General features: G+C 36.5%; 1 protein-coding gene across 7 annotated transcripts in view; it reads right to left on the bottom strand.

Annotated features, from left to right (window-relative positions):
* Nucleotides 1-3,439: 3,439 nt before the first annotated feature.
* Tfap-2 (transcription factor AP-2) overlaps nucleotides 3,440-26,482 on the bottom strand; it is a 197,300-nt gene continuing 174,257 nt past the window's right edge. For all 7 annotated transcript variants that reach the window (XM_072007420.1, XM_072007423.1, XM_072007421.1 and 4 more), the window contains 5 exons: nucleotides 19,750-19,948; nucleotides 12,240-12,358; nucleotides 5,030-5,171; nucleotides 4,708-4,879; nucleotides 3,440-4,599 (listed from right to left, as the gene is read on the bottom strand). In XM_072007420.1, coding sequence (XP_071863521.1) covers nucleotides 4,462-4,599; nucleotides 4,708-4,879; nucleotides 5,030-5,171; nucleotides 12,240-12,358; nucleotides 19,750-19,948 — 770 coding nt within the window. In that variant the 3' untranslated portion in view covers nucleotides 3,440-4,461. The remainder of the gene's footprint in view (nucleotides 4,600-4,707; nucleotides 4,880-5,029; nucleotides 5,172-12,239; nucleotides 12,359-19,749; nucleotides 19,949-26,482) is intronic.

The raw sequence follows: 26,482 nt of genomic DNA, 5'->3' as shown, positions 1-26,482 counted from the left end.
TGTTATTTTGTAACTAGTATTAAGACGACTGCCTACGTAAAAATAACGTAATTTATCTCGCACAGTTTGACGCGCGCCATCTCTTCAGTAGTAATAGGTACGTATATATGAAATTGATATTCATATTTCAAGATTACTATAAAACCATATTGTATACTTATAACTTTATATTTTTATGTTAATGTTAAATTTCTTTGAAATAAATTACTACAAAACGAAAATTTTTGAACACTTTTCATGTTTTACATTCTTGCTACATAAGTACATATTCGATACTTTGAACTCAACGATCATTAACATTATGACGCTTCAATGAACGTTCATTATTTAAATAATTTTTATAATCACATTATATAACATTTTAGTACGAATGTTGAACTCAAAGTATTCAGTCGTTAAAACCCACCTAGAACAATTAAATAGGATCATACTGAACATGAGTGTGTAAGTTGCTTAGAAACAATATTCTTATTTATTTATCACACACCAATATACAAAAATGAACTGTATAATCAATATCAGAGAATATAATATACTACGAAATTCAATTAATAAAGATATATCTGAGTATCTTACAAGATTAGAATGATGCTTCAACGTGGAACAGAAATGATCTACAACATTCTTTGCAGTTGGCACAGAAATTCTGGTAGAAAAACGTCTTTCTACGGCCGTTCTAAGGATTATAAATAAGTATTAATTTACGGGATCTTAAGTCTAACGAGTCGCCTAAGTAATCGTGAATGAAAATAAGGGTTCTAGGATTTTTATCTGTTTTTTTTCATTCTCATGATCTAACTAAACTCGCGGCGTTGGTCTTAAAGCTGAAGGAAAGTTCTTTTCCTATTTTTCGTTACCTCTTTCCTTTCTTCCTCAATTTTTGACCGAAGAAAACTGCGATTGAAGCGCACGCAACATCGCAAGAGGAGAAAATTACATTTATCGTTGGACATAAAATTTGTCGACGCAATAAAAATCCGATACATTAATCGGGATTAGCGTGAGTTGCTTTGAGTAAACTTCGAAGGTTGTGTCTCTTCAGTAAACGAAAAAACGGAGAGATATTTGATGCCCTCCACGATCACGCTAGTACTTTACCTCTATGAAAAAACATGGAATGATAATAGTAATTTTACGTGTTCTTTTTTTTCGCCTTTCGTTCTTGCTTTGCGTTATCCGTTTATGTCTTAGTAATATTATGATTATATCACAAGAAAGATTCAAATACTCTGTACATATTATCCCGGAACGCGAGACATTCGATCAGGTTTCTTAATCTTACATTTACATACGCTTAAGATTTAATTACAAAGTTAGATATGTCTCAGGTTCACCTGGTATTGTACTTCAACGCAATCTCTCGTGCTTCTACTCCGCGTTTGCTTGCCCGATTTCTTTCCCTTCTTGCACGAAACTTTTCCAATACTTTCGATATCATTATATCAACAATCGAGATCGTTCCTTTACTACGATCCTTTCATTTGTAACTTCTATGAAACGAGAGTTCGAAATGCGTTTCGTAGAATCTTAAACGGTGATCTTCCGGTATTCGTTCGATCTTGGTATCTTCGGCTGCTCGCTTCTAGTCGCTGGTTCTTACGTTTCTAAACTCGATATCATTAATTGGCACATCTCAAATGGCAACTTTCGCATTGGCACGATGAAAATGATCCTTAGACTTTTTGTTCTTCTTTTTCTTAAATTTTTCGGCACCGACGATCGCACACGTCCAAACCTTGTTCCGTGTTTCCTAAACGAAATTCGTAGAGCAGTTGTAACAAGGAGCAAAATACGTAGTCGAATTACCGATGATTGATACACTCGCTACTGGAATTCGTTAAATTCGGTTTCGCAGCATCAATTTTTCTAAATACGTACAAGTTAGAAACAAACAACCGATTAAAACGTATATCCCAATCGTCGAACGAATGTAACTTGTTCGACGTCGTTTAACAATTCTTTTGAAAGTATATACGTTATATACGTTACTTATTTATTCAATCTATCCGCCGTATCAATTACAGAGATTGATGGAGATTTATGCTACAAATCTATGAAAGTTACGTGTTATTACGTGGCAAGTACGCGAAGTGGATCGATCGAGCGCAATAACGAAGCATCGAAACATCGTCCGAAAATTGCAACGTTAAATAGGGATCATCGTGTTAAGAGATCATAAAAGGGTTTTCATGTGAAATTATGTATAGCTGATCGAATTATTAATAGAAATGTTTGGAGAGCGAAATTCGCACGGTATACCTCCAACTAGCTATTCAAGAAGAAAATCTTTTATTACGTGGATGAATTGGAATGGATCTCGATTAAAAGTTCGAGTGTGGAATAAAAGTAGTTCTTAATACGCGTTCAATAGAAAACTATCTCGTATCATAAATCCCTAATTGACTACCAGGAAATCGTTCGAAAACAGTGTTATCGTCTTGAATGCGAATAACGATCGGCGATCACCGTGATAAACACGCAACTGCAGCGAACGATGATTCAACCATTTGTCCGTATTTTGATTTAAACAAAAAATGATTGGTTACTAAAGCAATAGATAACGACTTTAAATTAATACTTTTTTAGCCTCGGACGGCTGTTGCATGTTCTCACCGCGTGAATTTTCATCTTTTTCCTTGTTCGCTCGTTCTAACATCTTTGTCTAGTCTCGCGTGAGATGATCCACATCATAAGTTTCCATATTCTCGTGGAAAATCATCGTAGAGATTCTAACGAGAAGACCAGGACAAGAGATGAAAAGTAGACGATAACGTCAAAAAATTTCGTGGCTGAGTCCATAATTTTAATTTTCGAGTTAAACATATTTTTTGTATTACACTTGTGGAATGTAGTGCAGTAATTGTACGATGAATTGATTTCTTTTACGATAAACGAAGAACTTGAGCGATAAGAAATCCCACAAAGGACGCCCGAATCATAAGGTGAATGTACGTTTAGAAGGAAACCTGTAAGAACCATGAATATGCAGTAGCTTTTGCATATAGCATGTTTAGATATAAATGAAGTTGAGTTCTATGCGGTAGACTCAGTCAGTCGATATAAAGGTGGCCCATAAAACGTTCGCAAGTGGATTTACAGTCGCAGACATAAAATTGTAAGTTGTACGCGGTATAGAGAGCGATATATCACTACGCTGACAATATTAATGCTTACGTAACAGCGTCATGATCGATACTGCGCGTATGTCGGGCGCTCGGTAGTGAGCAAAGAATAGTTATGCTTGAGCAATATAAATAATCGACCCAAAAATTATACGTAGAGAAATAAAAGGTTGTTGTGAACTGCGCTTCTTTCTTTTTTTGTCGTACCTCTGTGTGTGCTTTTGATTATCGATCGATTCGCCGTATCGATCGAGTCGTAACAGTGGACGCAGGCATAGACATCCAAATTCAATTAGTCCGGATATATTTTTGTGTACTTTCTTTAAATAGATTTGCCTTCTTTAAATAAATCTTTTTATCTGGAATTGAAAATGAATTTCTAGCCATCATCTGAATCTGTACATTTCACATTATATTTTGCTTTATTTGGAACTTTTAATCATTCCATTATTCTATCGATAAAATGCGAAATTTATAAAGATCTGAGCGAGAATTAAATCGTAACGATTGCACAAACGTTTCAACTATCACTAAAGCTATCACAAGTAATCGTAATGCGTATAAATATCTTCGAACCGTTTGGTGTGCGATCGCACACGAGAGAGAACCTATGAAAATAAACGGGGAAGACGTAATAAAAGTTTCAACTCTATATCACGACGATCGCGGATCCCGTCGAATCGATCGATACGATCTTCTTCGTTTGACACAGATGCGTTTCAAGACTGAGCAGGCAGTGAAAGAATAAACGGTAATTACATTTCATTACAATTCCTATATTTTACTCGAGCAGATCCTTGTTGTAACGAACGTAATCGCGGATCGATCCGCGAATCAAAGATCCTCGATGTTTCTTCGAAACGATATACAAGTACGCCGACTATGTTCTTTTCGTTAAACCAAGGATAAATGAAGTATAGTTTCTTGTTTATATCTCATTGCCGGTCATTTCGACTCGACCAGATCTTCGATGAACCCTGTCTGAGGCCCACGATTGCACATTTCTTGTGACGTCTCGTCATTCATTTATCTAGAACACTTTCGACCAGCCAACCTCGGCGAACACGGATATCCGCACGTGTCGCGCCAATATTTCTTCGAGTAGGCCTCCTTTCTCGTCCATTCTCTTCGTTTCTCTTCGTGTTTATTTTTCTCTCTCTCTTTTTTTTTTTTTTTTTTTTGATTATACAATGGAGCTCGTGGCTGCGCGGACATACGTGTCGTTTCAGTGGTCCACCAGAAGCTGTTCGCGATGAGCAAAACTCGCGAAAACTCAGTTGTACGGCCAGGAGTGCCTGATTGAAGTGACCACATTCGAGGTAGGCGGGTCCTCTGGGCGTCACTTCTTCATGTCGTTCATCAACGTGCCGTCCTTGCTCTTATTCGTGTCGAGATTCGATTGCTGACTACTTGTCACGCCGCTCCCGTTGCCTGGGTACATCTTCTCAAGGTGATTCAGGGACTCGCTTAGGAACTTCTGTAATCGACAATTTTGATTAGCTAAATGAACGAACTGATACTTGAAATCGTTAATCGTAGAGATATTGAAAAAATAGTTATATAATTTAAATGTTCCAAGACGTACCTGTATTGCCGTAAGAGCGGCTACAATTGCAGGACTTCCGAATCCGTGTGATATAAGAGAGAAATGTGTTAGGTGTCTCTGTATGCTTGGGTCGAGGATATGTTGCGGCCGTGTATTGCAAAGTGGCGATCTGTCTTGATTGAGAAGATCCATCAGCTCTTTGGTGATTTGTCTGAAAAATAAATTTCAAATTTTAAACGAATCTAAACGTCCTTACGCATGAGATTTTATTCTTCTCTCTGATCAGATGAATTTCGAGCAATCTCGATTATCTCGATATCTCTCGCCATTGTTCACACGCCGTGTGGAAATAAATTCTTACTTGGTGGCATGAAGAAGTTCTTTTCTCCTGTAGGAATCTTGTGGTTCACAATGCTGCCGACTGAGGTATTCGGCAACTTGTTTCGCAGGGAATTCGGTTTCGCAGACATAGCCGAAGTCTCTGGCAAGGTGAATGGCTTCTCCTGTAAAAAAGAAGATAAGATATAAAACGCCTCGTTATGGGAATTTCGATTACGCAACCCATCATATGGATATATATGAGTTTTTTGCGATTCATTTACGACTTAACGGGCTAAAGATAAAATCTTCCTTATCGGAATCTACAAATTGCGTTCGTTAAAACTAATTTACTACGCAATTCTAACGTCTGTTTTATGCGCATGTTAGATTCTACGAATTATTTCAAACACTCTAGATTCCACGAATAATGCCACTATAGGTACATAATAAAGTAAATGGCCGGGAAACAGTAAATGGACCAACTAAACATTTCTCTAATTATCTGTGAAATAAGCAATACATCAGTGTTGCCTTTTATCTTCATATTGTATTTTGAGAAGATATTTGCTGTTATTGTTATAAAATAACCCCTGATACTGTATCATGATAATTACATGTTCTATATAAGCTAGTATAGTACTAGTAGTATAATAGCAGGACACAAATTGACAAGTACTATATTCAGTATATTCAGACATCTTCAAATATCAGGTTCATCTTTCCTAGAATTACACTGTACAAAGCGAGATATATTCCGCCCAACCGTCGATAAGTCTAATACCCCTATTATCTTAGCCAAAAGTCAAGAGGAATACAGAGACATTTTAGAAAGTCAGCGGTAGAAATCTGAGATTCCTCGGTTTAAAACAAACTGAACATAGCCATTTCGCGCGTGCCACTTACAGGATTGTTCGGTACAGGAGGAACGAACTAATTTACGATAATGAAACGGCACACGTACTTTCTCTTAAGCACGTGGTTCGTTTCTCCCCTTTCAGAACAATCCCCTTCATACGTCACTATTTCTCTCTTACTCTCGCTATTTCCCTCTCACTATATTTCTCTTACTCTCCGGTCTCTCTATGATCCTCACCCTTTCTCTCTTGCTCCCGATGATGGCAGGTAATTAGGTACCTACAAGCAGGGTCTCGTGAAAGATGGAAGCGGACCCGTTGGGCGCTATTATCGACAACCGAGGAAAACCACCCGCAGGCCTGCCGCATTTTGCCTACTACGCGATCGACAACACAAGCTCGAGAGCCACCTGCAGCTAACGAATTATCCAATTTCGCAAACTCGTTCTACCGTTTCTTCCTTTTTACGCGGGTGAAAAATATGCAAAACGCTCCTGATAATTGCACCTTCGTGTATCCTCGTTTCTACCGTCCTCTCACTGCGTTCTAACGAAACCTTCCAGTGGGACAATTTTTAGTTCTATCGAGGTACCGAAACGGATTTTTAAGCCAGTATTGGAACTGATTTGTAGCTCTGTCGAGTACCGGTATTGATTTTTATCGATTGTTTCGAGGTCAACAGTAATCCATATTTTTTACTCTTTTTAATTAGGAATAAATGGAGTTGGTTTAATGGAACAATTTTATACGATATACGCAAGACTAGTTCCCTACACGGTGCCGCTATAAATTGCATACGCGAGATACGATTATTGTTCAGTGGTTACACTGTACACAACGTAGTTGTAAGAATGTTGCAATATAATATTTCTACTTCGATATCTGCTGAAAATGATACAGCACGAATTGCGTGAAACAAACGAATCGAAAATATTACAAAACTGTTTCACAACCGATAGTAATTTACATAATGTTTCATAATGTACTTTGCCTTATGATCTCAATCACGATGAAACATAATTTTTCAAATTATACGCCTAACGATTGTTGCAGGATTTAAAGAAACTTTCTTCTACCTTTTCAAGGAGCATATCTAGAATTGTAAACATGCTCGTCATCTTTAAAACAATCGGTTATAGAGTCTTTCTTCTACTTTTTCGGGCAGTATATCTAACATTACAAGCATATTCGATCCATTTATCGGTCTCCTTTCATTATATCATATCCCAACGTCGATGATTTCATCACGATTTTAATAAAACTTTTTAAATCGGTATATATCTTGTATATAAAAAGTCGAAAATGTCCAAAGAATTTCTCCCCGTGAAATCCATCTCTATCATTTACAGCCTCTTTCCTATCAATCGTATGTGCACTATAGGCGATGCATCGAATAGTTTATTCATATTAGTGCTTCTACGAGCGTATTTCACAGTTTCCCTTGGTAATATTTATTTGTCCGCGAGGATAGCTAATAAAAGCTATGAAATATTCCTGCATTGTCGATAGTCACGGTGTAAAAGTTGGTTTACAACATTGTAGGATGCGTGTAAACTGGGAAGGATCGGTCTTGAGCGAAGCCTGAATTAAACGCGTGTCGCCATCACCGACTATCGACGATCTAATCGTGAACGCAAGTCGCGCAAGTGTCTGCACGATGCACGTACAAAATGCAACAGGTCGTTTTAACTAGCTTTTAGTACCGTACACGAGACTCAGTTACACAGCCAGTGATTTGCATATGAGCCCGTCACATCGCGTGTTTCATAACTTTTTTTAATTTCCTTTTAACTGAATTGATATTTCTGTCACGTTCATAGCCGAGAGATGCACGGTTTTACGTATGCTCGTGTGCACACGTGGGCTTAGTTCACGGAGATATTTGTTGCGAGACGTTAAGATCGTTTCTTTTTATGGAACACGGCAACAGAGTTCTTACGAAAACCTCTTCTATGACTTGTCCTTTCGTTGATAGTATTTTTTTTTTTTTTTTTTACATCAATCGTTGTCACGAGTCGCGTGTATTATCACATTGAAAAATGTGTGCCTTCTTAGAATAACAGGATAAAGATAATATGCTGTTGTGAACTAATTTTATATAACACATATTCTATACATAAATTTTTTACAGCAAGCGTATAGTCAAGGTTTTAGGAAGACTAATTCTTAGCATATCGTCAGCATCATTTGCAATGAAAATTCGATCAACAGAGATAATGTTAATGGTACAAAAATAAAAATTAGCTATACTCATCTTATCTGGTTCAGGAAAATGATATCCATTGCTAGAAAAAGTCACTGCACAGATCCTTAACAATCTTATCGATCGAGAAATTGTCCCTCGAATATCCCTCGAAAGAAGGCAATCGATTGAAACGATAATCTATGATAAAGACGTACAGCGAGACAACTCAATGCGACGAACGGACCGCGCAATGCAGATGAGGGCCACAGATTGGTCGAAGATTGCAGATGCGAACTGCAGATTGATACACGTGGCAGTACGAGAGAACGAATCAGCAACATGACTAGCGAATTAACGATCAGCCTTTTTACTTGATGACTTTACTGTGCTTGTCGCCCGATGTTCGATCGAAAAATCGATGCGATCATTACGAAGCGGTTGCGAGATTCGATTAAAAGACTTATCCATTTCGTTGTTCGCTTCCAGTTCGGTAATCGCCGTAGTAAATTAGCAACGAGTAATCGAATAACGCTAGTTGGTATGTAATCTGCCTAAGGAAATTTTTATCCCATTTTTATAAAATCGAATTGAGCGCTTGGTATGTATTACAATTCAAATATATTTATGAAGATGAATTGTATTGGAAACAGGTACGGGTTTAACTTGATAATTGGTGCAGTTGTCATTAAAAGTGTTTCTTGAACGAAGGTTATTACTATTAGCTGATAGGAAACGAGTTAGTTCGGTTTGCTTATTTTAACGTTATTTCTATCATAGGTATATATATGTAATATCTATCATCTACGACGATAAAATCGAAAAAAATCACAAACGAATGATAAAAATCACAAACGATGTGGCTAATACGTTCATTTTTTGCATCTCAAGTCCACGTCCGGTCGATACATATTTTAATTAATATTTTTAATAAATTGATATTTTTCCTATAATAGAGTTTGCTTTAAATCTTTAGAAAGATGAGATGAAAGAACCGTAAAAGGTGTCGATATTACAATTTCACGGACGTTCGTAAAATACATAGGTCTACTCGATACGATCAATCTTTGAAAACGACCGCAAATTATACTGCTGTTGTAATGTGTCTCGGTGAAGAATTTCGGGGGATTCTCTTCCGCGTACCTTCAAACAGCAGATAGCTACGAGTATGCTTGCGGTTTCGCCGCTGCGTTGCGCTGTGTCGAAACTCTCGATTGCGATCGATACACGGAAAATATGTATAGGTACATAAAAGGCAAGGATGTATTGTATATATACGAAGTGTTCTGATTTCATATTTATACTGTCATATAGCGTATCCTATTTATTTGACACGCAAATAAGCGGAGTTTCTTTTATATGGCGTGTCATTTTCTAACTTAAATAACATTCAACTAAAGCAATATCTTTTTTAAGTTAATTGGCAGTGATGAAAATATGAATAAAAATCATAATTTGTATTCTAAATAAAGTAAAATAAAAATATTTCATTATCTTTATACAATCTTGATAAAGTAAATGTGATTTTAAAAAAAGCATTAGAATTTCACGCAAAAAGTTGCGATGCGCCAGGTGAAGCTGACAGCGAAACGAACTTTCGTCGTATGTATAATCGAGGTTGCGTCACTCTGCGGCACAAATTTACGCATGAATCACGCACAGGTATACGTTAATCGTATGCGACCAAAGTATACCTATACACCTGGTGCGTTTACGTCCTCCATTCGAGAGGAGGTTCCCACACTTTCGCTGCACTCTACCGGCTCCTTCCACGGCTATCACATCCATGTACCTGCTAGACGCACGTGGATATTTCGAAATATTATATCACTCAGCGAATTTGGCTTTTGACTATAAGCGTTTAAAAATTGTACCATAGATTATATACTTCAGATTAATGGATTTATAGTTATATGTTATGTCCATTGTACTTAAAAGTTTTCTTTTCTCTATGATTTGCAGTGATATTCATAAATCTACAAAATGATATTTATAAATCAGAGGAGCTATGGACAAGTTTCTCCACGGATTTATATATCTGAACAAACACGAAAAAAGCTAAGCTTGCTTTAAATTGATAAATCCGAATTTAATCTACGTTATATCATAAAGAGAGAGTCAGTGCGAAATATCGAAGTCGATAAACGGACACGAATACATCCAACGTTCTGTTTGAACGATTCATAGACTGTGAAAGAAGCCGATAGCGAATTCCAATTAACGTGCTGTATTCCTTACTGTTACAAATCTACACTGTTAGGCGTTGTGCAACACATAACTAGATTTTATTCAACGATAGCATGTCCCATATATTTATTCCAGTTATTCAAATAAGCATCGATAATAGCGAATATGATCAAGTATCCGTATTCGTTATATTCTTCTTCATATATTATACGCGGCTATTAAAAGAAGAAGCAAACACGATAAGAAAAAAGGAAGAGTGAAAGGAAGAAAGAAAAGATACTAGTTGAAGTATAGAACACACAGCGGTTATTCCAACAGAGTATCTTCGAGATTAACTTCCGTCTTCGAAATGCCATCGAGAAATGAAGATTCTAAATGTCCGACAAAACGAGTTTGAAAACCTGTATGTTGCTAGACAGTTAATTAGATCGCTGAACGGGATAGTCCGGGAATACGGGATAGTCCAGTAACTTCATAGAATTGATTCTATGGTTTATGCGTTATTAAGAAGCTACGTCCCTTATTCTCTTGCCTTGTACAATAAAATTACGTTGCGACAGCGTGTTAAAAAGAAGCAGAAGTTTATTGTTGGAGCACACAGCTATTTGATTCGACTTTTGGACTAACTAGCTTACATATAAATAATGAACACTAATTCTATAGAACACGGGGAATAATTTGTTGCTAAGAAATTGAGTATTAAATTTACTGAAACGTGATTTACATTATAGATTGTAGAATAATTTTCAAGCAGTTCGCTTACTAGAAATGTTTCATTACTTATTATAAGCACAATTTTTCCAGAAGGTTAAGTCTCAAATTATCATATTACTGCCATTCAAATGACGAATTGAATTCCTTGAACTTTTTCCCATTCAGATAAATGCTAGATGATATCATTATTATTATATTTTATAGGTTGACAAGCATCGTGTCGACGATATTCCATGAATCTCGACAAACCGACCGCTAAAACACACGCTGATTACACACGCACATGCCGCGGTCATTCTTCGCGATGTGTCAGTGCCGAGGAAAGAAAAGTCAAGATGGTGTTTTATAGACGCTCATTGACCATAAATTATAATCAATGTCGGCACCAACACTCGAACAATCCGCCAGTCGCGTCATTAAAGCTTCGTCGGGATAGGTCAACTTTTATATGTATCTACAACCTTGTTGATCGAAAGTGTGTTATTAAGAGTGTGGTTAACAGTGGACATCCCTAGGGATGATCCTGATTAACTGACTCATCTTGTATTGGATGTTCGCGAACGTGCTTTGACTACCATTAAAAAGTACTTAACGTCATTCAGTTTACGCGAACAATTTTATCGGAATAATTCCGAAGCTGTATAAATCATAAAGGTGAATCGTAGCTTGTAACCTATGATAATTGCAATTAGAAATGGTAGCTTCTTTTATTTGTAAATTGTTTTTTGGAAGAAGGTCTTAATTGGAAAATACAGGAATGGTTAATCAATTTTAAATTTAGTATAACAGATCTTATAATAAATGTGTTTTCACAATAGATAATTTTCATTTAATATTTTAATATTCCGTAATTTTATTTCTATAAATTCTCGTTCAACAGTATTTTCCAATCAATTTAATGATACGTAGGTAATATTGACATTAACATAACGACATGTATCGCGAATTAATAATGTAATATCGTTTACGTAAATGTAAATATTTCCTTGCTTTTGATCCATTAATCGTTAGGCATACATTAAAATAATTAAATGCTGTGTAAAATAATTAAATGCGTGATTTATACATCTGCATCCTTAATCTTTTGGCATAACTAACGCGCATCGAATTTCTAAAATATTGTAAGAACTTTGTCGTACATCGATTGGAAAATAATTTAAATGCAGTTAATTATAGGAATTTAATTTTTCTTCCAATCACTAATTTTCATTTTAATTATCGCGAGCAACAACGTGTTTAAAAAATGTCTTCTATTTAGTTAAATTGTAAGTCTTATTACGTAATGGTTAGACAAGTACAGTATTTCAACTCACCTTCCACTAAGGATGTTAAAAGTGTGACATTGGCGGCCTTCCTTCTTCCTGCTGGCAAATTTAGCCCAATTTTTTCCAATTTTTCCCTAAGCAGACGTCCGCCGTTTTTGGACTTTGCTCTACGAAACATAAACAAAAAAATACAATCATTAAGTATTACATTAACATATAACATCTGGAATAAAATATTGTAATGATTGTAATTATTCGATGTAACACTTTAATGTAAAAAACGAAAATGTTTATTCCTTTTTCTTTTTCTGAAGATAAAATGTAGTATTTATTACGCATCACAATATATGTTAGATCACGAGATGAAAAGATCGTCATAAGAAAATAAATTTACAAGCAAGAAACTTGCTAATGCATGTTTTTGTAATAATTATTCGGCCTTAGTTGATCGTTTACACGATCCAAATATTTCACTGCATTCGTACGTTTCTTCGTGTAAATTCAGTAAAATGTAATTCTATTTTTTAATTCAATCGTTTCTTCGAAATGTAACTTTGTGCACGGTAAAGTGTTCATAACACGCGCTTTAAACTAAGGTTCGCTTTAGAGCGCTGAAATTTCGAAATGGAATTGCCCCATTAATCATCTGTGCCTTGATCTTTGACGGAAGAAAAAAGGAATCGAGAAGCAAGTAGGAAGAAGGAGGGAGGGAGATAGAGAAACAGGAAAATTAGCATAATCCGTAACTACGCGTGTCATCCATCGACGATTGAGTAACTTAGCTTTGTAAGTCGTTTGCCGAGCAGGATACTACTTTCAAAAGTATACGCATTCACGTGTTGCAAAAACTGCCAACTATCTTGCAAATTGCTTGGATAAAAAATTAATCACACGTTAAAATGTTTTTGAAAAATTTTGAGAAAAATATAATTTCAAGGTTAAATACATATGGCTCCAGCACTCAATTAAGGTTACGAAGACGACTTATAAGCCGTTCAATTCTCATTCTAATTCTATTACATACTTTATCTCACACAAACATACGATCATACCATAATTCCATCGTTTTTTTCTTACAGCTCTATTTAAATGTGCAAAATGATCTACGAATAGAAATATCCAAACAGAACAGAGTAAACATTTCACAAGGAAAGACGTAAAAAATACCGAAAAGAACGACGACGAAACTCGCACGTCTACTTGAAGAATAGTCTAAAACCTTTCACAGGCTCTCGAGTATATTTCGCGGAATATCTTGGAGAATTCGATAGCACTTCTTAACACACCCTATTCATCCATCATTCGTGGACCGAAATATAACGGTAATACGTACCTATACACATCGGCTACCTTTGTTCGGCTTGAGTAGCCGGTTCATCCGGTAATCTTTCGCTTCACTCGGCAATTAATACACTTTACCGCTACGAATTTTTTAAAATATATCTGCCGAAAGGATCTACACTCTGGAATATCCTATCGCTCAAAAATATACACCGGACACTTATACGCCCTTGACAGGATGTAATTTAATCGCTAAATAATGGACGAAAGAATCTGTAATGATTTTATATATCATGATCATTACACTTACGTAATATGGAACATTATAAACCAGATAAAATTGATTTTTAAAAGCTAATACGGATTAACGAAATTGTAGAACTCTTTATCTGTAGATTATTTAATTTCTAGTTTATAAATGTATAGTCTGCTGACAAAATTCTAGTTATCAAATTTTTCTCCTGCGATCTTCATTTATCAAGCAACGACGTAATAGTAAGTCCAGAAACTAATGCTTCTAATCATTAGTTTTCCATTAATTTGTAGGTACACTTCGTCCGAATACATGTAAATAATAATGTACGTTTCGATGATAGTTCCTTGGGAGGATCTTGGAAGCATCAATGTAAACACAACGATATCATCTTTTATCTATAATTTATTTAACCCCCATCGATGCGGCCGTATATACCGACCGAAACTTGATTTAGAAGTGTACCTTCGTTTCAGAGAAATTCCTCGGGTAATTTGTGAACGTTTATAGTTTCGGGGATCAGATAGCGTTTTACTGGTCACGATAAACCTGTTGTGCGTTGTGCTGCCTCCACGGACGATCAAACGTTCCTTTTTTTGTATCTTTTGATGTTTCATTGTAGAACCAGTCGAACTGAAAGCTTTGATTGAATTTCAACAGGACGATACGAGATTTTTATTTTCTGGTTTATTGTTCTCGATTTCGAGAAGTGACGTATTCTATTTTATATCGCTGGTGTTTGTATTCGGTTCTGATAGATGAAATTTATAATATTCTTTCTCATAGATTTATATACAGATAGCGTTGAAGTATCATGTGACTAGTAACTTTCATTTAATGTCTACTTAAAATATAGAAAGCATCTTTTTTAAATTCTAAAACAACTACGAATCTCCGTATGAATGCAAATATAAAGTATAAATTCGAACTCTTCGAAGAATTTTGTACTGTTACGTAAATAAAAATTACTTTGCATAAAAAAATCCGCTAAATTAACGGAAGATTGAATTTAACCAAAGAATCACGCGTTATAAGTCACTAAAGCGATATCGTTGGTTCAGGTATTTCCTCGTGACCAGTTAAAAACACGTACGCATCCTGTTAATGTCACGGTTCTTCTCTTGTCGCAATTAACACTCGCTGATAAAAATATATCGTTTCTCACGGCGTGTGCATTAAAGCACGATTATCCTGACATAAACTGTGTAATTATCATCGGTGTCAGGACATTTACCACTGCCCCGTAATCCAAAGAGAACTTCGTTTTATGCAACCCGATGTCCTTCCACTTGTGCGTTCGTCCTTCCATTCGACTCGCCCGCGAGTGTTTCACGCTATGTTCGAGCAATTCGCGTGATGACAGTATCCCCATATATTTATTATATAGTGATTCCTTTGTACGTGACGAGAGCAATTCTCCACTCATTACACAGTCTTGTCCCGAGAACGATTCTCGCTCTTCTTCAGCGATCTGCTTCCCGAGATTTCCACGATCTTCTTCGCGCCCTTCCCTACTCGATTCTCCCCCGATATGAACTTTAGGACACCCTGCAACACCCCTGATTACTCGAGACGTCCTCGACTACTGGCATCGTTAATCGTCAAACTCTGCGACTGTCGAGTGCTGTTGATAAATCAATGAATCCTTCGAATTTGATCGAATTTATTATAGAGTGAAAAAGTAATATAAAAATTATCAGATATTTTTTCGTCCTTAAAAGATTGATGTAATTTCATTTGTCTTCTTCACTAATATTTGTTACTTTTTGTGCTTCGAGAATATTAATATAAGTAGTAACAAAAAGCGAGAGAAAAACTCAAGGAAGTAGAAAGAGGAGAAAGGCAAAATTTTTAGGATCAAAAACTCTCTAGTTTGTTGTTGTACAAACTTAGTTGACGATTTTATGAACTACAGAATTGGTTGAATTACAGAAATTTGACTACAGGTTGAATTACAGAAATTTGATATCTTCTTTTTTCTTTAGCGAATAAGATTGCAACAGTTTAAAGTAATTTATTGTTAGGAGTTAATATGTTATTTAATTATTCGCAGCAATTTTTTATTTCTCAAGCGTTTTTTAAATGATTTAATTTGAACTATTTGAACCGTGCTATTTTTTCGAAACCGCAATAAATCCTGTGAATACGAGTGCTCGAACGAAGCGATAAAAGATAATAGATGAAGAAACCAATCTGTAATACGACCGACAAATGAACATCAATCTTTTTTCAAATAATCGGTGATGCTTAAATTATCCGACATTTCTAGTACAAACAATCGTATCTAGAGGATCTTTTGAAATGTAATATAACTGTCGATCGTAAAACTCCGTTTGGTCATAAAGATGCAACGTAATTCGAAAGAGGAGAAAGTAGAAGAAATAGATAAACAAGGGGGAGGAAAAATGTAAGAAAATTTATGGTGCTATCAAATAACCATTTAAAAATAATTTCTCAATGTAACTGTTATCGTTTACACTATCTATTCAAATTAAGAAGCTATCGCCGTTTCTTGTTATGCTTATATTTTAAAATGCTTAAGAAACGTTAAAAGAACGATAATTTTAAGCAGCGCTGGCTATATAATTATAAAGTTTTCAAAATCTCCTTAAATTTTACAAATAACATAGACGTTCACCATGAGAGAAATCTTTAGTAATCGAAAGAAAATTAAAATTGGCAAGTAAAGATTATCCGATCATAAAGTTTAAAACTTCGTGCCATTTGTATATTGCTTAAGAGACGTATGTATTTACAGTTTTACAGATGACTTTCGTGGTTGCTGAAACTAATGATAACTATGTCTTATTGTCGACGATGTTTCGCGTTAAAGCACAAAAATTACAATGCAAAATTGGTTGGTACTCGACAGTAATTTGAAAAGTCGTTAACCAATTGTGGGAACGGCCAGATACGAAAATGAAACGTGAAATTATGAATAAAACATACGTTCGAATGGACTTTTACGATTGCCGCGTGAAAAACGCGCGTGTAGTTACGTTTCCCGGCTACGAGGTGCGTAAACTTTTTGCACCACTTCGACAAACATTTGCACGATCATTATACGATACACCGTGGAATCTGAATAGCTTTTCAGACATAATCACTCGTAATTTAAATGCGAAAAGAAGTTAGTGACGTTTCGTCATCGTAAAAAATTGTTAAAATGTCAATTGCGCTTACAGCTTATGACCCGTACGAGTTTATCTTTTTTTATATCCGGGGGGAGTGTGATACATAATTAACACGTATCTTATTTAATAACAGCTAAGAAAGTAAGAAAAATTACAATTCATCTAATTTTACGGGATATTTTATTTTTCTCGGGAGTCCACTTCGTCAAAATGAATGCGTGTTGATTTAAATTAATGTAGCAGCTCACACGAAGCTTAGACCTTTATGAATAGTCGCTAAACTGTACTATAATTACATCAGAATCAATTATAATCGCCGATATTCATATATTTTTTCCTTGCATCCAATAAAAGTACCGTCTCATGTGTCAAAATGCTTGATCATATACAAGTCGATCGAACTAGCAACCTCCTAAATTTCCTAAAATTGTTCCCTTAGTTCCGCTTTAAAATCATCACCGCAGAGGCGAGTTTCAGAATCGTTTCGACGGTTAATAAAATATTTAAACGTCATCCTCGCATGGGGGTCAATCGGGCGAGCTGCGATTATAACTTCAGCGGAGCAACTGGCAATTTGGAAACGGTTGCGTCTCGGAAACGAACGCACGATCGTTCTCTTGGACTTGTAGCGTAGAAGTCGTGTTGATCGTAAGCCTTAATCCATCGTGAAGGTAGAGAACGTGTCGCGGAGGAACAGGAGTTGGCTATGAGGACTGGCAAGGTGGAGAGAGGCGGACACGAGAGACAAAAGAAAGGCAGATGGGCACGGTAGAAATGTATGGTGGCAAGAGAACCCGGCGCGTGTAATTATCAGCCAGATCGCTATTCGAATGGATGAATTATATCGTCGCGGTCTGCGGTGTGCGTCGAATGTAACACTGCCAGCCCGAGGGCTGCTCGTACAACCAGGAATTGACACTCGAAGCTATGCAATTATTAATGTCTCATTTGCATCGGGGATAGATCGGCCGCTTTATTGGCAGTTTATTCAGCGTTCTCCTTTTTTCCTCCACCCCCACTTATCCAGCTCGCACGCTCGTGGAATTTGCTGAGGTTCGATTCGCGGATAATCCTAACGGCGAGAGGCCGTGGGCTACGTTTTATGGGTAGTTAGCCATCTACGAGTTCGCGCGCGTAGGCGGGTGGAGAACGTTACAACTGTTTTTGTTCGTTTGATCGGTGCTTGTTACAGCCACGACGAGAGAAGCATGGATTTCTGAATGATTCGAAGCATTCACGAGTGTTTTATATGGAGAAGGTTTATGAATTCAAAGAAGGCAAACACGGGTCTAAGGTTTCGTAATGGTTTTGCGACGGTTGTGTCCAGTGATTGAAATTCTTGTTTAGCTTTGTGATTAATTTTGTTGTTAACGTTAAAGCATAGTAACGGTATTCGATGTTTCGCCTTCGTGAGTTGTGGATCGTTATTCATCCACTGATCGATCACTCACGATTATATAGATGTAGCAACGACGATCAATGTTAAATCCCTACGACCAGAATTCTGTTTGCTTATAATAACAAAATATTACAGTTGGCAGTAATTCTTCACTTTGATCCCATAAAAATTATAATCCCTAATAACTTTGATACGTTGTACAGAAATTATCCAGACGCAGACACGTTAAATCATATTACCCTCCATTTAAACACGGCAATCAAACCTTCGTATTTCCGTGAACGTGGAAACATTGACTCGCATCACTGTTTCCTCCACGTGGCCGTTAAAGTCTCACGTATCAGAAGCGACAAAGACGAACAACTTTCTATTACTATTTATTACGGCTGGCTATACGTAGCTCCGAGTTAAATCTCACAATCAGTCAGATCTCTCTTTCGTTTGTAATCGGCGATTCCTCGAGCAAAAAGTCGAACACACCGCGTGCGTCATACACTGATCCACGTACGAGTTTGCGTATATACTATATGTATATGTTTCACGTGCGTGAGATACATCCGGCCGTAGGTACCGGTGATTTATCCACGCCTTTGGTGATAAAGCATTGCGCAACGGATAATGTTCTGGCCGAGTAAAATGGTGAATCAGATAAAGAACGGCTCTTCCCGCTTCCAAGGGAGAAACTCATAAATCAGCCGGCTGTCCGTGCTCGAGTAAGAGGTGGCCGAATGAAGCGAACGCACGTTTATTAATTAACTGACTGGATGAAGTCTCGTAACGGTTAAACGTATCGGTATCTCGATTCTTTGACTATTCTCTGGTTATTCCGTGACTATTCCTTGGTCCAGGCCATTGTTCCCTTACGGTATGGTATAACCCTCTCGGATGTTTCTACCGCCAACGACAAATGTCCGGAAGTGTTTATGTTATTCACAGCAACACGGTGTCTCGTGTTTCGCATCGTTCCTACGCGTCTCTCTTTAGATAATGTATCAGTGAGCATCAAGCAATGCCGTTAAAATACTTAATACGTACTACTTAATTTGAGTAAGAGGAAATGGTAGTTTATGTGCCGGCAGATAATTCAATTTCTAGATTTCGATTACCACGCGTAGGTAGCGATGAGATCAAGTTTAGTATATCGTACAGTTACAAATTCAACTCGATTATAATTTTTAATTATCTGCGTTAATATTATACTACCAATATGAAGTTTAATTCACCATATTAAATTTTCTACATCGTACGTTACAGAACTAAAATAATGTTGAAATAGCCTTTAAAACGAAGTGAAAAATCCGTAGTTGCATCGAATGTTTCAGTGAAAGAGCTGGGGTTTTCACGATGGTTCGTCGCTCGGAGTGTAACGGCACGTCGTGTAACAACGTCGCGTCACTGTCTTACTACGGACGGGGCTAATCTCCTTATAAAATTGTATTATGCAAACGAGGAGCTGGTACAGACAGTGACAGTTTCAAAGCAATATCTTACCTCCGTAAGACTCCACCGAGGAGGCTCGCGTTTAAGCATTCCGGTGGCGATAGTCGTCTTTGTACCTCGGCTACCGTAACTTTGTACTTGCTGGTGCTGCTTAGTAACGATAATCGTCCTGGAACCGAACAGAACACGTCCGAAGGCTGTGCGTTCCCACTTAGCATCGCCTTCTCACTCCTGTCCGATGGTTTCATGTCTACAACAAACAAACAACCCACGTTTACATCTGAGAATTATGCGTTTCAACGATTGGAAACCAATTAACCGATGTACTGGGACGAGAAAGTGGTTCAACATTTTAATTTACGATGCAAATGAAGTCGATGTACTAATGAACGTTCATCGATTAAAAAGTATCGAAGGATATCGAGACTGCGGTACCATGTAAGGTTTAAGAAACTTCCGATCGTTTTTTTGAAATTCTAAGCAATTGAAATATGACATTTTAGATCGATGCCTGTGAATCTTAGCCTCGTGTTTAACGATGTTTCTCAGGATACGATGAATGTAAATGTAAAGGTGTTTTTGAAAACCAAGTGTTTAAACTTGCTGATACAGTCGGTTAAATGTTCGGTGAAGTGCTCGATATTATTTATATAGTAAAAACATGTTAGTTTTATAAATGCAAGCTTTGAGATACATCAGGCGTGTTATTTATATCATACATATCGTACATATCTAATGCTTGTTATTCGCTTTGTTTTCTGCTTCCCACGTCTTCATTGTCATTTTCTGTTCCCCATATTCTATTCCCCATGTTCATTTTCTGAGATCACAAAAAATGAAAATAATATTCGAAACAGCGAAAGGGATAAATTATTCTATTTCGCAAAATATTGTCCGATTAATGTTGCTCCGTTGATGAAAGGAACGCAATAATCCACTTAAGAATACAGTGTTCTGTTCCCGTAAAAGGTCAAAGAGGGTTTAACGAGTGGCCGATAAGGAATACCAAAACCGTAGGTTCTTCTGAAATTACCTTATACCCGGTCCAAGTCTATCTATATAGGTGCACAACCATGATATCGGAGCAATATCCTCCGCGAAATATTTTAAATTCGCCGTACCTCGTCCTGTTTTCGTTTCTATGCACCGATAGTCCCGCATTATTGCATCGTTGCTCTGGAATGCTTAATATAAGGCCGCGGGGTTCGGACAAAGCTATGTTATTACAAGGCAAATCGATGGTCAACTTATAACTTGAAGCTCTTCATCGTTGGCTTCGCTCGATCATGAGGTATACCTATGGTTTATAGCCGTTTAAAAGGAACGCTAGTTTTAAACCGATATCTTCGAAATTGTTGCTGAAAAATATCGTAATACGACAACGAAGTACGCCGCTTTTTTATCGTCCTTTATTTTCGTATAATGTTTAGGTTTTACGCATAAAAGTTCCGTTCCGCTTTCGATGGTTCGAGTGGAACATAGGTTTATAGTATATTGTACGTAGTATTGGTTTTAGCGCCTTAATTTTGAACGTAACAGCTTTTCTAAACATTGGAAATATTTAGCGAGAACTTTGTCACCATCAAAATATTTTTAAATGTTTGAAATATCATAATTAGGGATAGTAAAAAGTTTTCCAGTTTTCTGATTTCCATGTTATTACAAATATCAATTCTTACCGCAGAAATCTGGTGAAATTTATTGTATCATAGAATACCCGCGTATGTGATAATACAATACCATTTATCTGGTTGAGGTTTGATTTGGATTGACGCGTAATTCGTTTGTATAGCGTTTGTGTATGTGAAAACACACGAAAGAGAGAGAGAGAGAGAGAGAAGGCACAGTAGGAGAGGGAAAGAGGAAGAGAGTGCAAACAAGTTGTCAAGTAGAATCAATCCACAACGACGTCTCGATCGGCCGGGTCAAGCGGGTAATAAATTTCTACGCGAACCAAATAGGTCGACGTGGATTTGTTCCGCGCTTATAAATCGTAATCTCGAGAATGAAGCGGTAGAAAATCGTGTAACGGTAAGCAGTCTGTCGATGAAACTGACCAGACAATTTCGTAGCTCGAAGAAAGATACATTTGAACGAAAGATACATAGACTTATGCATTAATAATTTTTATAACAGTGAAAGAACTAAAATTACATATTTCCTTACTTTCTAACTTTCACCGTATCAATTTTGCAATTCGAGTACTCTGAGTGTAGAGAAATTAAATATTCGACGCTTTTGGCGATCGAATTCAATTATTGATCACGACCGCTAGCTAGTACGCTATTTTCTTTTTCATTTTTTAACAATCCCACTCGTTTAAAGATTCTTTACTTTACTTACTTTACCTACTTTGTCTACTTGGAAAGCTACATGTGGTTCACGGACCATCGTACACAATCGTAATATCAAATGTCAGGAGGAATCATTCGAAGCGAGAGAAAAAAAAAATAGAAGGATGGAACGCTGTGGCTACCTTCGAAGTGTTTCTCAAGTTATCTTAGCCTGTTATCTTCATCTCGGTAACGGCACTGGAAGGTGCATTAATTTATTTAATGGGAATAACTCATGCTTTGCTTGCGTCGGTCACGGTAAAACGTAGTCCTGTAAAACGTGTAATTATAGAGGGTTGTTTTAACCTTTTGCCGATGTGAATTGTGAAACGGTCTCACTCATCGATGAGACCGCTATCGGTCAATCGATCGTGAGTTAATTACAAAGGCATGTATCGGTTAATTCAACGGCCACGGGCAGGAATAAACGGTTCTATGACATTTTCATCGATGCCGTTTTTCAGCAATGATTCCTCGTTGACTCTACATTCGAATTGGCTAAAAAAAAACAAAAAGAGAAAAAGCCGAAATATTTCGCTATTATGACAAATGCGTTCTGCCTAGAATCTAAAGGACAAAGTTACCAAAGTACTTGATCTTTTCGCTATCGACCTTAACTAAATGGCAATGCAACGAATGGCGACTAAAATTATATATTGAAATTCATTCACAATGATGATTTGCAAATTGTTAGGTGTACTCGAAAAAAATCCAACATTTCGCTTTTTTTCCTTTTTAAACTCCATGTTCTCTTTATCGTTGCGATTTACACTGACGAGATTGTGCCTCGATTTACATATTACCAGTAATTTGTTATCAAGAACGGTGGTAGATATTATCATTAGGTTATTAAAGTTCGTAGGAATCGATATGTAGTTACTATAAGTAAATAACATCGATTTTTAATCGATTCTAATTAATTCTGTTTATATAGAGGCGTGGTTAAGTAATCGACAGTAATAATTCACTTATTTTCTCAAGTTATTATCCTTCCATTTTCATCCATACGTAGAGGTCTAAGCAACAAACAAAATGTCGCAGGAATCAAAGCCTGATACAAGAGACGGCTGTAAAAGCACAGGATGACAACGAAAGCGTGATCATTCTGAATTAAAAAAAAAAAAAAAGAAAAAAAAAACGCCACCGTTCCGTAAATTCTCGTATAAATTCGAAATTTAGCCGACTAATGAGATTTTCATTCATCCTTTACACTCTATTTGACGAGGGACCAGTATAGAAGGCATGTATCTACGGCAACATCCTCGCCTCTGTATCCCGGGATCGGCGCTGTCTTGTTTTAGCCCGAGATAACGTCTAGGAAGTCGCCACCAGATAATTTGTCACCCGGCTAACGTGGATATATTACCGGCGTTGATCAAACAAAAGTGCTAAGACCCTTGATCATGACTTCTAGAACCATGAAAACGGCTAGTTCTATGGCATCTGCAGGGCTACATGTGACCTACGTTTATGTTAATTACAGTGTTTGTAACATAGCAATAATCAGACGCGATAATTAGCGCCAGACGATACTTCGTGCTAACGACTTAACTTGTGGCAATGAAAACAATAGTGACAATGATTTCTTTAATTGTTCGGACGATGATAAACACCGTGATTCGTTTTTTAATTTTTTCATTTGAGATTAATTTTGAAATCGATGGTAATTTTGGAGTATTATATTCTTAATAAACGTTCGTACGTTTGCAAGTTTTTAAAAATATTAAAGTTCCAAGCTTTTATACTTTCATATTATCAACGCGTAAAGATTAATTAACAAAAAAGAAACAGAATGAAATTATCTACTTTTACATCATCATGCTTCATCATGAATAAAATCTCATTGCGAGATTATTTTCGGAACGATACTCCAACTTAATATTTTTCATTGATAAGAGAAGGAATGATTGTTTGTCGGAGACATGGGATCAGCGGGACTGCAAAGCGTGGGTAGTCAATTAAGCTCTCGAACAGCGATAAATCGTCGCTGCTGTTTGATCAGGAGTCTGAATAAAACTTCTTTCATTGACATCATTGGATCTCGGGCACGAAACAACCGTCTGACAGGTAGATTGTAGCAAAAGGTAAACCGTGGGCGGGTTTCCACGTTGGAATGCTGTTATATTGTTGAGAAAGTTACAATGGAGTGACATTATCTAGCGAACAGTTTGATAACGCGTCGCGCGATCACGAAGTCTGTTGATAATTATGTGGCAATATTTTCTCTTGTTGAAACTTTCTGTCTTCTTTCACGATGCATCGAAATGAAAAACTAAAGAAGAGAAATTTCCTAATTGTTTCTTCGTGTCGCAAATATGCGTGGATTTAAAAAATATTTTAATACAGTCCTATTCTTGTATTTTAATGCAACAAATTCTTTTACAATAATTTCTTCTGACAAATCAAATTAACTAAATTATATATCGAATCAATATTAATAACATCAAGTAGCATCTAACAATCGTTAATTTTCTGATTTCTGGTAACCAGAGTATATTCTATCCGTAATTTTCACATTCCAATGGTTAATCGAGTAGTTTCAAAGAAATCAGCGACGTTAAAAGTAAGACGAATTAAATATACCTATCCATTAACACAGCCTCGATCTGTCATTGCTCGTTATCGCTCTCATTATCGCACACACGTGTCAAAGATTTTGCATATCTTGAAGTTTCTATTTTTTGAACGCTAGTGGACTTCAGCGCAGCAAACATCGATCCTTGCGCGATTTCTATACGTGATACGCATAAATCATTCGTCATTTACTGTCTAATTAAATATGAAAATACGATCCAAGCAACATTTAAAAACGTCCCAAGGGTGCTCAAGAATAAACTTATTGCAGTTAAGTTTCTGGCATGCGTGCAATCTAGAATATATTATGCGTGTTACTTCGAATTCGATGACTTTTTTAAAATTCTATTTTTATTCATCACGAGTTCCTTATAAGACACAGGAAAATATGGAAAAAATATATTATAAAAATATATTTTCGCTATATCTTATATTTTCGAAATAGAACCAGACTGAAAATTATAGAGACAAAAAATTAATTTCAAAGCATATGTTGTTAATCTCGTCGATAAAATGCAAATGTTTCATGTTGCAGTAATCCTATGTGCATTAGGAAGTCGTAATATTATTACGGTAGAATGACTTACGGTTTCCTGAATGCAGATTTTATATAATTGAAATTATATATAATTATATGATAATGAACTTGTCGATTAAACTGTACAGTTTGTCCTGCAAATATCTATCTCCAAACACTTGGAAAAGGTGCTTAAAAGATGTTTAAAAATTATCCTGGAAAGAAATTGCCAATTCTTTTATTGCAAAATATCAAAACATTAGGTTTGAACAGAATTTAAAGAGAAAAGAAAGGGGATCGTCATGGAGCATGTACGAAAGAACAGATTTCCACTTCGGTAGCACCTTTACACGCGTACTAGTTGTAGCTAATGGCGATCGTGGTTCGTGTAAGGGGTACAATTTTCATTCCAGCGGAAACGATCGAGAAGCAAACGGGAGCACAACGACCGGAACATGTTGGCCGTCAATGAAGCAACTTCGATGGTCAAACGGTGCACAAGGAATCTCTACCTGTACGGATGCACGTTTCTATCCTATTGGGGAGGACAGAAGGCAAATCTCCGGTAATTTGCCGAGAATGTATCCACACACGGTCGTGAATGCGTTTCGTAGAAGTTATTGGCAGGAAGTTCACGATAATGGGCCTTAATTTAAATAACGCGCGGGAAACAAGTATTTTGCTTCTGAATCTCTGACTGAACATATGGTAGGATATTATGCGATTGTTTCTTAAGTCTTTTTGCAAAGAGAAATATCACAAAATTGATTTTTGTCTTAGTAGTTATTGATGGTGTAAAACTAAATTTGAGCTTATTCTTCTGGTTAGTTTGTTTAAATAGTTAATCAAAGGTTTCTCTTACAAAATTTTTCGAAATTCGGAAAGTTCAAATGATACTATACTTGAGCTGAAATCTTTAATAGTTCCAGAGTAGTTTTTCAAAATCGAGTTGAAAAGAGTTAGGTATCATTATGCTGTTATTAAAGAAAACTGGTCAATCTACTAAATAAGATATTTGCTTCGTCCAAGAACAATTTAAACCATTGGTTCTGAATGAAACATTCAGTGCAGGAATACGACACGTTTTTACATGAATCAAGTTCCAGCGGCATTAAAATTGTTCATAGCGTGAAAAAAAAGAACAGGAGCACGATTATCATTTTAACGGCTAATGACCGGATGTGATAGCTACATTTTTCCCGATTACAAAATCATGCAGGAGAAGAAAGGAGTATGTATATCCGTGAATCCTATTTTCACGTTTAAACCTTCCTTGGCTTTATCTACTGTAAAATAATAATAAAAGTACAATATTTGTAAAATAAAGCTTCAGTTTGATTTGAATGTTTTAATGAGAAAA

The sequence above is a fragment of the Bombus fervidus genome, chromosome 7 (genome assembly GCF_041682495.2).
Source record: "Bombus fervidus isolate BK054 chromosome 7, iyBomFerv1, whole genome shotgun sequence".
Classification (NCBI taxonomy): domain Eukaryota; kingdom Metazoa; phylum Arthropoda; class Insecta; order Hymenoptera; family Apidae; genus Bombus; species Bombus fervidus.
Note: the sequence above shows the minus strand (reverse complement) of the source record. Positions and strands in the feature narration are given on the sequence as shown.